Source organism: Martes martes (assembly GCF_963455335.1).
Source record: "Martes martes genome assembly, chromosome: 1".
Classification (NCBI taxonomy): domain Eukaryota; kingdom Metazoa; phylum Chordata; class Mammalia; order Carnivora; family Mustelidae; genus Martes; species Martes martes.
The window spans coordinates 74,592,977-74,610,479 of NC_137888.1; the positions used below are offsets into that span (position 1 = coordinate 74,592,977).

The 17,503-nt window shown below is 42.2% G+C and overlaps 1 protein-coding gene across 1 annotated transcript in view; it reads right to left on the reverse strand.

Moving 5' to 3' along the window:
• Positions 1-1,039: 1,039 nt before the first annotated feature.
• Positions 1,040-17,503, reverse strand: part of ANKUB1 (ankyrin repeat and ubiquitin domain containing 1) — a gene marked incomplete at both ends in the record, with an annotated part of 31,682 nt that continues 15,218 nt past the window's right edge. The window contains 3 exons of the mRNA XM_080821399.1: positions 1,040-1,169; positions 3,991-4,929; positions 9,036-9,150. Coding sequence (XP_080677525.1) covers positions 1,040-1,169; positions 3,991-4,929; positions 9,036-9,150 — 1,184 coding nt within the window. The remainder of the gene's footprint in view (positions 1,170-3,990; positions 4,930-9,035; positions 9,151-17,503) is intronic.

The following is a 17,503-nucleotide window of genomic DNA, read 5'->3' on the forward strand; positions in this document are numbered from 1 at the left end:
AAATATTAGGTGATGATGAAAAATTTAATCAGAGAAGTAGAAACTGTAAAAAAGAAAGAAAGAAAAGGGAAAAAATAAATAAGAAAGCAACTATACAACAGAAAGAATTAAAAGTAAAGTTCACTATAAAAAAAACAGAAATCAGAGTAGTGGATATCTGTAGGGGACTGGGATGAACTTAGTTATGGGAGTTTGAAGGGACTTTCTGGGGAAATGGAAATATTTACATCTTGATTGGAGTACTGGTTACACTGATGTATATATTTGTCAGAGCCGTTGAATCTTACATTTAAGATATGTGCAATTCACTGTATCGATTTAAAAAATTAATAGTGATTTTTTTCTTAGAATTTATTTATTTATTTGACACAGAGAGATCACAAATTGGCAGAGAGGCAGGTAGAGAGAGAGGAAGAAGCAGGCTCCCCGCCGAGCAGAGAGCCCGATGCGGGACTCAATCCCAGGACCCTGAGATCATGACCTGAGCCGAAGGGAGAGGCTCAACCCACTGAGCCACCCAGGTGCCCCATTAATAGTGATATTTTAGCAGAAATTCAAAAGATGTCCGAGACCTGTACTTGACCTAAACGGTATTTGTAACTCTCCTAGGGACTTTTCCTATAGAGAGTTTTAAAATTAATTTATTTTTACTATGTACTACATTCATATGGTTTAAAAAACAAAAAGCATTAAAAATAACCCCAGGAAAACAAAAACAGAGAAAGCAACAGTAAAAGTTCTCACCCTCCCCCCATCCTGTTTCCCATTCTTCCAGTTTTCCTACCCTGTAGGCAACTACTCCTCTCAGTTTCTTAAGAATTCTTCAATGAACTATGTAAAAAAACACATGCCTGAAATGTTCACTTACAGTGATGGAGTTCAAGAAAACATGATGTTCAACGCTAAATATCCTGTTGATAGTTGTGTAGCATTAGGACTGTTATTAGAAATTATAGCATTTGTTACTTGAAATGTTAATATGAGAACTGAAGGTTCTGTTGGATCAGGTCTTTGCCGAAACTGGAGTTGTCATGACTTTTCAAAGCACCATTTCTGGAGGAGTTTCACATGCTATTAGGCCTCCTTGCGTAGTCAGGTTAGAAATGCTCTTTTTGGCTAGAACTCTTGCTATTCCTAACTGTTGAAGCCATCGTTTCTCTTTAAAGGCACTGAAAGAAAACAAGACAAATAGTTTGTAAGGAAGTCCAATATTGTCTCTATTTATTGCTGAGAGGATAGAAATCTCCAGGTTGATTTTGGAGCTGTCGCTAGCTTATCTTGTCACACAAGGTAAGTTGTAAAGATAGAAAACAGGAATCTTTCTCAAACTAGTTCCTTGTGAAGCATTGGAAATATTTTACCAATACTAGAAACTTAGCACCAACACCTAGAAACAGAAGACCACTCAATGTTATATAGAATTCTCTAGATAGAAACGTTTTCTGTCTGTTCCCCCAGGCATCCTTATACAGCAGATATTCCCTGATGCGTCTCCCTCTCCTCCTTTTCCCCCACCACGAAAACACATTTTTTCCTTGGTAAGATATTAAATACCCTTTTACCATAATGCCATGAAACTTTATGTTTTATGGTAGCTCTTCTCTGGCTATATACTAATAAAGACTTGCAGATTTGAATATGATCACTCCTACTTTGTAGGGTATAAATGTGATCTACTACAGAGGGGCCCTCTGAGAGTCTATCCTTTGTCTTTCTCTCTCTCTGCACCCTCATCCTAGAAGGCCTTGCTTACTGATTGGTTCAACTCACATATCCTTGACTCCTAAATCCTGACCCACACTTCCAACTTCCACATCTTTTATCTTCTTCCTAAACCTGCCCCCATTCAGTATTCCTGCTCTAACACAGTGACTTTGCTATCTCCTCACCATCTCTACACCTGGAAACAAACCTCCATTCGTCCTTCTCTCTCTGCCTCTACATCTAATTAGTGATCTAGTTTTGCAGATCATTCCTCAGAAGTCTCTTTCATATTCGGCCTTCCTCCTCTTCCCTACCTACTTCTGCTCTAGTCCAGGTTTTTATCATCCCTTGTTTCTCTTATTACAGTCTCCTAAATCTACAGTAGGCCTTCCGCAGCTTCAGTAAGACTTCTTCCCAGTGACTCTTCCACACATCTCCATCAGATTTGTCTTCCAAAAGAAACATAAACTGGGGCGCCTGGGTGGCTCAGTGGGTTGGGCCTCTGCCTTCGGGTCAGGTCGTGATCTCGGGGTCCTGGGATCGAGCCCCGCATCGGGCTCTCTGCTCAGCGGGGAGCCTGCTTCCCTCTCTCTCTCTGCCTGCCTCTCTGCCTACTTGTGATCTCTCTCTGTCAAATAAGTAAATAAAATCTTTAAAAAAAAAAAAAGAAACATAAACTGCTTATGTGACTTACCTGATAAAAGCAAAAAGAAAAAAAACAACAACAAAAAAAACTTCTGTGATCTTCCTACCTACTTCCTAACAAGCGGACTCTCCACGTGGGCACACAAGATCTCAGCGTAGGTTCAATTTGCCTTGCTAGTCTCACCTTCAGCCAGTTTCTCCCTCTCCCCTAAAATGCCTTTTGCAGATCCACTTACTTCTTTGAAAACTAAATTTCTCTCTGACTCCTTCACAAAGCAGTGCCCTTGACCATGTTGCCACCTCTACCTGGCTCCTTTTGTCTGATGAAGTCCTTTAAATTTAAAGGGCATTCACTAAACCTATGAGAAGCAATTTTGCATTAAAATTTAGTGTTTCAAATATTTGAACTCTGTCCAAGTTTGCCTAACTCATCGTTAATGTTCTGGATTAACTCCTTGCTTTACCTTTGCATGTTTGCATTCTGCCTAGCACTTATTGGGACATAATAAGCACTTTAGAATGTTTTAAAAGTACATTGTTTGCTTTCCAATGTGCATCTGTTGCTAAAACTAATCAGTATTTCTTTTCTTACGTTTACAGCCTGATTTTAAGACGGCTATGTGATTTTTTCAACCAATCAATTTATAGTCTTTTTCTAGAATTTTAGAATATCTCTTTTTATGCATTCTAGTCAGAGCTGTATCACAAATTATAACGATTGAAGTTGGTAAGCAGTTTCTTCATCTTCTATCAATCTCATGCAGTCCTGAATTTTGTCAGTTTTAGAGCCCAAATTTCTCTGACCACTAGGTGGCAACAGTTTAGGGGAAATAAAGTAGAGCTGAACCAAAGACCAATACAGAGAGGCAACGAAAACAATCTAGCCTTGTTTTGTTCTTTCCTTTTCATTATGTGGAGTAGGGGGGAAAGCTGCTCATAAATCTATATTTCTACTGTAATATTAGCATCCAATAATACCTCATAAGTAATGGATGGGACCTGAGATCTGATCAGAGTTGTGTTTTCAGGAAATCTGATGACCAATATGCAAAAGTTTATCTTATGAAATGAATATGCGTGAAAAGTCCACTCTTGATACATCTGTTTCTGGCTTTAAATGTGACAATGGATTACTTTTTGAACTGACCTAAAATATTAATATCAACTCTAACACACTGTCCAGTATAGATCTTCCCCAAACATTATGTCTTGGCCAGTAAGTCAACTGAAGTCTTCACAGTTGTTCCTTTTTCTCCTTCCACTTTCATCACCATCCAGTCTTCCATGACACTTTTGATGCCTCTCTACCACACTTCAAGTTTCCCCCTTCTCCTTTTAATTATAATTAATAACTTCTTATTAGTTAAAAAAAAAAAAAGAAGAAGAACAAGCAAGGGACCTTGCTTTTTGATACAACTCTTTCTTTCTGAAAGCCTGAGGAGTCAGGTGCTACACAGATTGGTCTGGCCGGTAAAATGGGTTTATTCGGTCCTAGACAACAAGGCTAAGATGAGGTCCTTGAAGCCAGATACTGATGCACTGGAACAACCTGTACTACATTATATGGCATGATAGGGCTTCCTGGACCATTCCCTGCCCTAGACATGCCCTACTAAAGGTTTGCCCAAAAGAAAACATTACCTGGCCACAGCTAAGCAGTAGATGGCGTTCTCCCTTGGAGTCCTACCACTGTGCTCCGAGAAACACACCAAGGAGGATTTGAGTAAAAAGTCCGCTTTGGGTGTTGCATAGTAAAAAGATGGGTGTGAGTAGCCCACTTTGGAAACTGAGGGGAGGGGGACTTGAGGGAGATACGTATTTTTTATGAGCTTTTCTTTTTTCCTAGCTGTGGCAGTAATTTTTTTCTGATACTGTTGTCGATGTCTTTGTAATTCAGAGAATGTACTTGCATCTACCAGCGGAGGCAATTTTAAGGTTTGTTGTTTTGTGTCGTGCTGTGAAATTGCCAAAGGATTGACAGGTTTCCGGCTTGCCGTTTCTTCCCTGAGAGGCGGTAGCTTGGCCACGGTGCTTTGTGAATCCTCGTACCTAGCCTTGTACCAGCTCTTGGAGGTCATTTTTGGTGTGCTGAAACCATCCACCATCACCGTGTCTCCGACTTTTGCCCCAGAGACCCTTGCTCTGCAAAGCTGGCTTTTATTAAGGTTGTGACTCTGGGCTCTGAGGACCCATTGTTTTATTTTAATATAAATCCTCATGGGGACTGAAATTTTCGGAAAAGAAACCGTGGACCACATTTTACTCAATAAATACAATACACAGTCTTTATGCTTGTGTTTAAAGGCGATGGTCAGGGGAATTTGTCCTGCTGCATTTTTGCATTCCAGGCACAGCACACTGCAGTGGACAAAGGCCTTCAGAATCAACAGTTGGCCCATTTCTGCAGCTGCATGAATGGGGCATTTAGAGACATCTGTATGAAGGGCTTCATGGCACCATGCTCGACAGGGATGAACACCCACAGCCTCTTCGGGCCGCACACCCTGCTTCAGGGCCCATTCGGTGAGTTCAATGTACCCATAAAAGGCAGCGATGTACAGGGCTACCTTTTTCTGATACCTGAATGAATGAAATAAGTAGAGGTGAGTGTTTAGGAAGTCAGCAAATGAATAAATGTAGTTACACTAAATAACCACAAAACATGCTAGTTAAAATGTTTATTTCTTCCCAACTTTTAAGTAAAAAATTTCAGAAAAGGTATATGGTAATATATAGGTTAAACTGCACAGGTCCTGGGTGGCTCAAACGTCTGCCTTCAGCTCAGGTCATGATCTCAGAGTCCTGGGATCAGGTCCCCTGCTTAGTGGAGAGTCTGCTTCTCCCTGTCCCTCTACCTCTGTCCCCAGCCTCTGCACATGTTCTCTATCTCGAATAAATAAAGTGTTAAAAAAAAAATAAACTGCACAGGTCCTGCTTAGCCACATTATCCCACTATGTACAGGTAAATTGTTCAAAGTGCTTTTCTTAGAGTGGTTTTCTTTCTTATGAAACTCAGGTGCTCGGGAAAAAAAATGTATATATATTTTTTGCATTAATGAGAGGGAGGGAAAGAGAGGGTGGAGGGGTAGGGGGAGAGGGAGAGAGAGAATCTTAAGCCCTGCACAGAGCCTGACACAGGACTTGATCTCAAAACCCTGAGATCATGACCTGAGCCGAAATCAAAGAATTGGACACTTAAATGACTGAGCCACCCAGGCATCCCTCAAGCTTTATATTAAGTGGGAAAGTTTTGGAAGAAATCCAGCACGTAGAAATTTGAACGTTTTGTGTATTTGTTTGTTTTGTCTTTTCTAACAATAGTGTTTGTTTTGGGCTTCTCAAAGTCTCTACTGCTATTCTGACTGAAACCACTAGGTTGCGCCCCCACCAGCACTACCACCAGTGCCGCAGTCTCCTAACTGGAGCTCCTCTTCTTCCCCTCAAATAACTTCCCACTGCAATCGAAATCCTAACTCCTCTCCTTGGCTTACAAGGCCTCTCACAATCTGGCTCCTGACCCCGTTCCCATTCCCTGTCAGTGCGCTAGAGCCACACTGGCCTTCCTGCTGTCCCTACAATACCCTATAAGGCATAAGCTGAATGACTGGTGCAGGCTGTTTAGGGAGATAAGAATTAGGGAGGCAAACCTAGATAGGGTCCCGCTAGGTATATAGTGATATAGATACAGGATATATTTGGACCCAGCTCTCTGACCCCATCATAGGGACGGAGACAAGCTTGCCTGCTATCATCCGAAATCTACTGCAAATAACCGACTCTCCTCTCACTGGTTACACGCTCACCATGCCATCTTTTGATGTGTATGTGGGTTCCTGAGTAAGGAAGATGACCTGCCCAGAACATGTGGGTCTCTGGGACCTACAGTTAGATTAGAATTGTGGTGGTTAGATTATAACTAATTAGAGCGATTACATTAATACACTGGCATTTTGGTTCACACATGAGTTTTTGTCAAAATTCGTTAATGCAAATCAACATCTCTGGGTAGGATCAGTTTTCTTGATTTGGGGAGAAGAGCCCCTCCTGGATGAACTAACTGGCCTTTGCTTTCATCCTTAGCACTGAAGTTATGGGAGCTAGAGGCACTCTTTCACCAAGATTTACTGATGCTCTTTCCCAAATGTATCTTTTTATAGTTTGTTTTCTTAGCCCTACCTCTGCTGTCATTAGCCTAGTTCCGGCCACTGTCAACCTTATCACGGTCAACCTGTCTCCTGCCTGCCTCTTTTCCTCACACTGCAACCAGAGCCAACATTCTAAAACTCAGATCTCATCCTGGCTTTTCTCTACCTTAAATATCTTCCCAACATTTAAAATATAAAGTCCAAATTCCTTTACATTCTTATGGGTAACTGTAAGAGCTGGCCTCTTCTTATCCTTCTAGCCTCTGGCCACTAGCTCCCTCTCACTCAGTGATCTACCATGTGGAACTTGTTTCAGTTCCTTGAATCTATTCTCTTGCCTCCCTGGGACTTTGTACGTGTGGTTCCATCTGTTTTGGAATATCTTTTTTTTTTTTTCCTCCCTACCATTTACTCAACCATTTAGATCTCATCAATTGCCTTTTTCAGGATACTTCACCAGAACCCGTAAGTCTGGTTGGTTGTCCACACCACACGTTCCCATATCATCTTGCACTATGTCCATGTCCTAACGCTTTCACACTGACTAGTAAGAGCAACAACACCTAACATGTATGTCCTGCTTACCATGTGCCAGCCTCCCTTCTAAATTCCTATGATTGCTACGTCATGCCATCTCTAAAGCAGTTCTATGAGATAGATGCAATTATTAAGAATCTTTTTTTTTTTTAAGATTTTATTTATTTGACAGACAGAGATCACAAGCAGGCAGAGAGGCAGGCAGAGAGAGAGGGGGAAGCAGGCTCCCTGCTGATCAGAGAGCCCGATGCGGGGCTCCATCCCAGGACCCTGGGATCATGACCTGAGCCAAAGGCAGAGGCTTTAACCCACTGAGCCACCCAGGCGCCCCGAGATAGATGCAATTATTATTCCCTTTTTAGCAAAGAGGAAACTGAGATACAGGATGATTATATAACTTGCCCAAGTTTACACAACTAAACAGGGATGGGGCTTTGGACCTAGACAGAAGGACCCTGGACTTTGTGCCCCTAAATATTTTGCAATTCTGCTTCTGCAAGAATCGGTTACTTGTTTTCTGTCTCCCCTGCTGGACTGCAAGGTTGCAGAAGGCAGGGGCCATATCTTGTTTTTTGCTATATACCTAGGATCTGGCATAGTACATGCTCAATAGGTATTTGCTGATCGAGTAGCAGAATAGAATAAAAGGAGCTTTTTAGTTTGTTCATGTGTATTTTCTGAACTGTTTGATATATTTTCCCTCTTTTTCTCCTCCTCCCTTTGTGCCTCTGTCCATTCTATTCATACATGCGTGCGTGTGTGTGTGTGTGTGTGTGTGTTTAAGCATGATGAGAAATACGGATAATGTGTGCAGGGAGATTTTAGGCTGGGAACTGATCACCAGAGCCGAAAAGGCCTGGAGCAGAGTGAGCACGTGGGCCTAGGTGGGTCAGCTGGGCTGTGTGCAGGAGTGCATGTTGGGGACAGGGCACACCCCTGCTGCTCATGCTCCTAAGATTTTATCAAAATGCTAAGTCAAGTGGAATGGTTAAGCATCTGAGCATTAGAGTTAAATTATTGGGATTCCACATCCAGTTGTGACCTGCCTAGCTGTGTGGCATTGGGCAGATTTCTTAATGTCAGTTTCCTTATCTGTAAAACATGATAAAAGAGTATTATCTTGTAAAGTTGTCATAAGTATAAGATTAGGTAATACATGTAACACAGCGTCATGTTAAAAGGTACTCAATAAATATGCACAGTTTAAAGTACAATGCAACACAACAATTTCTTTGGACTTAGAGCATGGAAAAAGGGAATTATTACTATCCCCAAATAGAAATTACTTTAAAGTATTGAATAATATGTAAAATTACAAAAGCTGGTTTTCTAATCTGTCACTTCTAAGAGCCCTTAGAGCTCTTGGTGCATGTGTGGGTTTCTGTAAAGCATGATTAAATCACCAGGAGGGAGCACTGTCCAAAAATACCAGTGAATTAAAACCATAAGAGTAATGCAGCTTATACGTTTGGGATGCTGCTGATGGCAGAGTCATGTTAACATGACCATGTGCTTCTCTGAGCCTACTGCCCACTGCCCCAGCCACACGTGTATGGCAAAAGTATGTACAAAAGGCTTGTATTAAAAGTTTGAAAAATTACTTGGCAGCTTACGAAGAGGGAGCTAGAATTTTCAGCCAGTCAGTTAGCAATTAGTGCTTTTTAGAATAATTGAATATGAGGGTGGCAAGGTACTTATTCTGATAGGCTTCAAAAGTGCTGTGAAAAGTCTGAATTCCAAACCAAACTGAAGTCACTCGTTGAAATAGTTAGCATTTCTTGAGGAAACTCTAACTGAACTGCAGTCTGTCACCAAAGGCTGTCAGCCCTGGTGACATCTCTGCTATCTTATCCCAGCAAATATCTCAGTAAGAATATCTGCTTGAGACATTATCAGTGGAACCAGCATAGTGCGGCAACCCAGCCACAGAGTGAATTGCAGACTCAACATCCTATAGAGGTTTAGTAAAAAGTACTTAATTTAGGGTTTGCTCTACTTCCGTACTTGAGTACTGGTCCTTCATTCGATAAATAGCGTTGCACTTTAAGTTTTTGTCCCAGAAGACAACCCATCAGAAATTCCTTCCATCCGTCCCAGACATCCAAACGAAGTGTTGTTCCTGTGGATCAAGAGAGGTCATTAATGGTTCCCGTCCATCCCTGTGGTGTGGCAATCCATAAAACTTCTAAAGATAGCTTTTTCCAACCAGAGGCATAAGCTAGATGCAAACTGAAAAGTAACCTTGGAATAAGTAGACCGGGTTGCTATTTTCAGCTTAGGCCTTCATCGACTTGAGAAGACATTTAGGTTCTGTGCCCTTCCATTTTCTCATCTGCACGGTGATTGCATATAATGCTGAAATATTTTCTGCAGTTATCTTAAAACAGTCCTGTGGATGTTGATTCCATGCTGATATATATATCACCATGTAAACTCAAACCGTTATGTTGGAAGAGGAAACTAAAGAAACTGGCAGGACTGATGGGCTTTTGGGGCCTGTAGCTCACAAACGGGCTATGGGTGGAGTTAAATGATCCTTTCGTGTTTTTTTGTTTTCAAAGATTTTATTTATTTATTTGACAGAGAGAGGGAGAGAGGGAAAGAGAGCATGAGCAGGGGGAGTGGCAGACAGAGGGACAGGGAGAAGCTGGCCCCCAAGGAGCAGGGAGCCCAATGTGGGACTCTATCCCAGGGCCCTGGGACCATGACCTGAGCCGAAGGCAGACACTTAACCAACTGAGCCACCCAGGCACCCCTGATCCTTTTGTTTTATCCATCTCAAGATAGCCATTGTGTGCAATAACACAAAAGTAATATGTTCATTTCTGCTGGAGAATTTATCACTTACCCTCTCCTGGTCTGCCCTCTGTGGCACCGCATTCCCTTTGTTCCTCAGGGTGGTGTTTTCAGGAATCTTCTTTCGTCAGCCTTCTCTTCTTTCTTGATGCATTCCCTCAGGATAAAACCCAGTCTCCTTCCTATCTGACCTACCCTCACCTCTCACCTCCCTCCAGCCTGTCTCACTCACTCCATTCCAGCCACTCTGACGTTTCACCTGTCCTTCAGATACACCAAGTCCACTCCATCGCAAGACCTGAGGACATACTTTCTTTTGCTTCAAAAGGTCTTCATCCAGATTTTCACAGGACAATGACCTTCTTCAGTTTTCAATTCAAGCATTATGTCCTTACAGAAGACTGTTTTGGCTGCTACTGGCTCCTCCCACTCCTTTATTCTTTATCCTATGACCTTACTTTAATTTCTTCCCAGCTCCTATCATCAGTACTTGAAATAATTTTTCTTCTCAGAGATATTTTTTTCATGTCTCCACTAAAAAGAAATCTCCTTCAAGACTTGCCACACAGGGGCCCCTGGATGGCTCAGTCGGTAGGCCTCAGCCTTTGGCTTGCGTCATGGTCCCAGGGTCCCGGGATGGAGCCCCACATTGGGTTCCCTTCTCGGTGGGAAGCCTGCTTTTCCCTCTTGTACTCCCCTTGCTTGTGTTCCCTCTCTCACTGTGTCTCTCTCTGTCAAGTAAATAGATAAAATCTTAAAAAAAAAGAAAAAGAAAAAGAAAAGACTTGCCACACAGCCTGGCACTTGGTAAGTGCTCATTAAATACTCTTTGGCTGACTAACAGGCAATCTCAGTGACCCTACTGGCTTCACTGACCACCCACACGGCATTCATTCCCAAGTCCAAACCTCCGCTCCAGGCCTCTGCTCCAGCTCCAGATTCCACCTGCCGGGGACATCACCATCTAAGGGATTGCCCTATGACCCCATTGCTCTGAAAGGCAACTCATCATCTTTCATCTCAGTTTGTGACCCCACTATCTTCCTTGTTATCTCAGCTAGAGATTTAAGAGTTGGTCCTCATCCTTCCCTTTCTCATGCCCTATATCTATACAATAGCTAAGGCCTGTAAAGTTTATCTCGTGAAGGTTTAAGAACCATTTCCTTGCCTCCATCTTGCCAGCTCCACCCTCTTTCAGACCTCCAAGATCTTTCACCTAAATCTACTTAGGGAAGCTGCCACCAACCAGCCTCCCCATCTCTTTCTTCTGGTCTCTGCTCAAATGTCACCTCCTCCTCTGGCTAACCATCTAAAATAGCCTCCCTCTATGTTACCACATAACTCTCTGTTACCATGTCCTGTTTTTGTTTTTGTTTTTTAAACTTTAGAGTTCTTAAATTTCACTATTTTTCTGTTGATGCTTATGTTTCCCACCAAACTGCAAACTTCAAGAGGTTAGGACATCTTGCTGCTCTTGCTCACAGTGTAATGCCCACTTTCCTCAATGGTGCTTGGCTCATGGTAAATAATCAGTAATTATTTGTTGAATGAAATTCTACCCTATTCCCCAAATCCATTTTGACCGTGTACTGACCTCCTAACCCTTAGCAACCCAGCAGGCTCTCCTGCACTTCTGGATACACATCAGGCTATTTCTGGCCTTCGGGCTTCTTTTTTTGCTGCACTTTTGGTGTCTGAATTCTTGTGATTCTTCCCCACACCCTCCTTCTAATAGTTTATGATGCAACATAAACTGGTATCACCTCCTCCGGGAAGCTCTTCTTAACTATGTCCTTGTTTCACCTCTGCAAATAGTTAAAGGAATCGCTCAACTGGCCACCATGGTGTATGTTGAAACTCTTGATCATTGAAAATAGATTTCTGGGGATGCCTGCATGGCTCAGTTGGTTAGGTTTCTACTTTAGGTGGGATCGAGTCCCGAGTTGGGCTCCCTGCTTCACAGGGAACCTGCTTCTCCCTCCCCCTCTGCCTGTCACTCCCCCTGCTTGTGCTCTCCCTCTCCTTCTCCGTGTCAAATAAATACATAAATAAAATATTAAAAAAAAAAGAAAATACATTTCTGTTTTGGAATTGCTAGTTTGTAAACACTAATAGAGAACTCTCTGAGCTCAAGCATCATGTCTCATCCAGTCTGTGGACTCTGTTCTGGTTATGCTTTTGGGTTGCAAGGAGGTCCTCAAGAAAATGGGATTTATTATACTGAGACAGTGGCCAGATCTGCTGTGCATTAGGAACAAAGACACCTCTCCAGATGGGCAACTCCCCATCTCTCCCATGGGCTCCGGGATCTCTCTCTCTCTCTCAAGCCCTCTATGTCTCTTTGTGTCTTCTTCCTTTCTCTGCTGACAGGCTGCCCTGCTGCTCCTTTACAGTTTCTCTACTACTGTAAATGATGTCTTCATGCAACATTGTTTCGCCACGACCCAACCCTTCTTCATGGCACCATGCATTTTCTGCCATACTGGTAACCAGTTTTGTCTCTCTATATTTCCCAGTTTGAATTCACAAGACTAATAATAATTAATAATAATAATATATTGAATATAAATAACTAATATTCATTGAATGCTTATTATATGCTCTACATTATTCTAGATACTTTACACGAATAAGCTGATTTAAAATTTACAACAAGGGCACCTGGGTGGCTCAGTGGTTTAAAGCCTCTGCCTTCGGCTCGGGTCATGATCCCAGGATCCTGGGATTGAGCCCCACATCGGGCTCTCTGCCCAGCAGGCAGCCTGCTTGTGATCTCTCTCTCTGTCAAATAAATAAATAAATAAATAAAAATCTTTAAAATTTACAACAGTCCTAAGTGTGGTTCGTATTATTCTCTTCATTTGACAGTTGAAGAAACTGAGGCCCTATGAGATTAAGTAACTTGCCTGGGTTTTACATACCCAGTAAGGAGTGGAATCAGGAGTTGTACCCTGGCAATCTGGCTCTACAGATGTAGAGTATGTAGGAATGCCTACAGAATGTAGGAATGCCTACATTCCTATCCTCTATGTTATCTTTGTCTCCAAACAAGAATTTAATTGGCTGATGTCATTGAACAATCTGTAGATTGGCTGGCTGCCTTTGAATCAATATGATGGCATTGGCAGTAGGACAAGGCTCAGACACATAGTAGGTTCATAATAAATACTTGCTGGTATTTACCATCCTTGACACCATAGATTTAGTCTCTCTAAAGTTTCTTGTTGTACTTAATTTTCTTATTTAAAGGTTTGATTCCTGTGGGTATCACTGGAAGCAAAGGACTTTAAACAATGTTCAAATTGCATTTGTTTCGTCTCTTGATTTAAAAGTGATTTGCTGATTGTAGTTTACCATAAAATTTACCCACAGAGTATTGAAAAGCTTGCTTGGCACTGTACACCAGCCTCCTTTGTCTTCCACAGCTGAGGCCACACAGCCTTCATTTTGAAGAACCAGCCAAGCCTTAGGCCCAGAGAATAATCTTAATTCCACTGAGAGAGAATATGTTAAGATTCCAGGCTCAGGTGGGAAGTTGGTGTTCCTGTTCATCCCGCTTGGATATTGTCCCTGTTCTACTAACTTGCCCGATTCCTCCTGACCAAGCCCCCACCTTGTGCCCCAGAATATGAGTGCCTGTATTCTACTCTACCTTTTGGGTTTCAGAACTGAGGTCCATCTGTTCTCTGAGCCTGGAACTGAAGTTCCTGCTCTGAACCCCAATCTCTGGGGTTAGATTTCTGTTACATGTTGTCAGAGCCTCTGATGTCAACAACCAGCTTATCTAGTTTTTCACCTCTTATGTCATTTATTTATTTATTCATTTGCTACCTTGATGCTATGCTATGATTCACCCACCAGGTCCCTGCTGGATCTCCCTGAGGTTACCCTCTGCCTTCCTGCCTTTAGCTGCAGACTGATCTACCTGCCTATCCCGGGGCTCCCACCAGCAGTACTTATTTGAGACTAACTTCCCTCTTCCTGGCCCATCTGCCCTTCCCCAGGTGGTCGTCTAGACTCAGGATCTCAGCTCTTCCTAGCTCAACCTGTCCACTGTTGATGAACCCTGATTTTGAAAACTACAGAGAAGACTATATGATTTAAATCCTCATCAGCAGTAGGACACCTCCCATCAAGCTCTGTATTTTATTCTGCTTTAATACCCTATCTGGGAGCAATTGTTACAGGTTTTGTAACTATTAATTTCAGTTCCTTGCAATGAAGCAGTCCTAATTCCTCAAAGAACAAAGGTAACAATGGGTGGTTTTTCTCTTAATGCTCAACCTTTAAAATTTTATTTTTAAGGATTTTATTTATTTATTTTTGTGAGAGAGAGAGAGGAAGAGAATGAACACAAGCAGGGAGGTAGGGGCAGAGGGAGAAACTCCAATGAGCAGGGAGCCCGATGTAGGATTCAATCCCAGGACCCTGGGATCATGACCTGAGCCAAAGGCAGACACTTAACCAACTGAGCCACCCAGACGCCCTATCCAGAGAACTTCTAAGCACATTAACCAACACCATTTATTGGATAATACTTCCATCCCAATTGGTTTGTAATGCTTCTTTGTCACATGTTAAATTCCTTCGTAAGCTTAGGAGTTCTGTTGGAAAATAGAAATTTACTTGAAAAATGGTACATTGCTCCAGAAAATACAATTAAAATCTATAACTGAAATGAAGGTAGAACTAATGAGACTTAAGCTTCAGGGCCTTTCACTACATGAGTTTTTTTAATTCTCTATTTTTAATTTTGGATTTTTTTTAAAGAAGGCCCCCCAAGACTGTATATATCTACAAACCCTGGATCTGCTCACTTTCTGCTTGCAGACCCATCACCGTGGCAAGCCATGCAGGAGAGCAGGTATGAGCAACAGTGTGCATTCTAGGGAATTGTTTGCAACCTCTCCCCATGTGGTCCCTCTATCCCTGGGAGCATACATACTTTGAGGTCAATATCTGCCTGTCTGATATGGAAATCATTTCTCTGGAGTGGGTTTCCCCTAATGAGAAACAAAACAAAACATTGATCAGAACTTAAAGTACCAATAAAAGTAGATATTGATAAAAGCATTCTGGGTTGGCACTATAAATTGTTGGAAAGAACCCAATCCTGAGTGCGTGATTACCATTTCTTAGCAATATGACCTTGAGCAGGTCACTTAACTTCTCTGAGCCTGTTTCCTCACTTGTAAAAGGAATTAAAACAGCATGGTAGATCTCCAAGGGGCCTAAGGACTAGTAGAAGTGCCTTGGAGCCAGCTGAGATTTCAGGGTCTGAACTCCCAGGACTCTGCCCACAGATTGATTGTGATTGCTCATTCTGGCCATGAATACATGCCATGAGGCATTTACCATTGGGGTATACCAGTGGCAGCATTCTGTAAGGGGAAGTCATTCATTCATTCACTCATTTGTCAGGCACACCTTGTTCCAGAAAGGATTAATGTCAGTTTTCAAGCATATAGATCATATAGACAGATTAACTAGCAGACAAGCATGTAGATGAGCAAGAGGAAAGCAAAAGGCAGGATAGAGATTTAAGAACATGAAATGAGGCTAAAATGAACATTTGTCTCATATACAGTGATATAAGAAAAAGGTGTGTGTGTGTGTGTGTGTGTGTGTGTGTGTGTGTGTGGACCTACATGATGTGCCACTAAGCCTCTAGTCACAAAATCACATGTAGTAGGGAATGTTTATCTTTGATAAATTCTTGACAAGTTAATCATTAAATATTCTACCACCAAAAAAAGTACCTTTATCCTCTTATTACTCATCTTCTTAATCCCTGCAGTCTTTCTGTCTCCATCCACTTTATTAAAACTGCTCTCTCTGGGTTCACCAATGACTTTTAAGCCAAATCAGAACGTTTTTCTCAGACATTATCTTTGGTCTTTTACCAGCATGGTAAAAACTGTCTCTTCTTTGTCATCTGTGACAATGCAAAGTCCCACCTTTTCTCCTACCTCCGACAGCTTTATGTGTCTCATTTTCTGACTCCTATTAGCTGTCTACTTGCCCTGACTTCAGCATGTCTTGACTACTGGCCCTTGGCCCTTGACGTGTCCCTCTCTGTATAGACTCTCAAAGCAAAGCACCTCTCATAGGGCTTAGTTCCTGACTCCATGGCAGGATGCCTACAGCAACATCTACTAACCGAACCCACCACTAAGCCCTCACTCCATGTTTGTCGTGGAGGAGAATCAGAAGACGGCAGTTGGATTTACAGCTTTGCCACTAATTAGCCAAGTAACTTTTAGAGAAAGCACGTATTCTCTGCCTTTCTTTATATCTAAAGTTTAGGACCCAAAGCGTAAGCTCCTTTCCCCAATTTCACCACCACAGTCCTAGTGTCAGAACCTTGGTGCTTCCCTCCTCTTAAATGTGATTCAGCCTGACATCCTGTCTTTACTTTCTGGGTTTCTCAGATTTGCCTCTTTCTTCCATTGCTGGTGGAGCTAGTTAATACTGGGATTCTCAAAAGTGCCTGTTGGCATAACACCTTGCTTCTCCTAACTCCTTTCTGTATTTTATGCTGCTTGCTGCCAGATTAAACTTCTGCTAAACACTTCTGTTCCAGAATGTGCATAGCTCTGGTTGCCAGCATGTGAAGCCTGTGCTCTGTTGCCTCACTCCTAAGACCCTTCTCAATCTGACCCCACTTGTGTTTCTGATTGGTCTCAGTGAGTCTCCTCTGCTTTTCAGAAGTCTCCTGATATTTGTCTTCCCTGGATTAAGCCCATGTTCATGAACCTGTGGCTTGTGTTTTTCTCCTGGCTTAGAAGCCTGGAATGTCTTCCCTTTCATATGACCATGTTTCCCACCTCTTTGTGTGCTCATGCCCAGCATTCTCCAGAATGCCTTCCTTAAACCCTTCAGCCTTCATTGAGCTGACTTACTATTAGAACTAAGTATATGTGCAGGCCTTATTTCTACCACCTTATCATGAATGCTCGGAGTGCAGAGGCAGTTCTGTGTGTTTTTATATGAGCTAATATATGTAGTGACTAACTGAGCTACATAAGTCTTTGATTTTCAATATGAGCTTGACTGCTTCTCAGAAACATTCTAATTTTCCACTGCTTTTGGAGAGGGGTCAAGGTTCAAATTCTGATAGCACCAGGGATGACTCATTGACTGGGAAAGGGAGAACTTGAAAAGTAGGCTGATCAAGAACCTCTTTACCCTCTAGTTAAAAGAAGGTGGACTGGCTGCTTGAAGAATGATAGGGCTGCTTTAGGCAAAGATATGAAGCCAACCAAAGACTTCTCCTCCCTTCTCCTTGAGGCTCTTCTTTCCTTGCCTTTCCTCCTATGCCCTGTGCTCATGGTGGCCAAAGCAGTCTACTCTGGTCATGCTTGAGCCCCTAACCTGACATTTGAAAACCCTCATTCCTAGAGGGTCATTTTAGGAGGCCTGTGTGTTGTCCTTCACACACCCTTAACCATCTGGAACATTTTTGCTTTCTTTACATCTGTAAAAATTTGGGGTTGGATGAAGCCATTTCTAAATTGTCTTCTAGCTCTAGCTGTAAACTGTTACATCATGATCTGAGCAGCATAGGCCTAAAGAGCTGTCACCCTAATTTTTTTTTATGTATTCTTTTGTGTTTCATTAAAAAACTAGATCATAAATTGCTTGAGGACAAATGCCTCTTGTGTGTCCTTACCCAC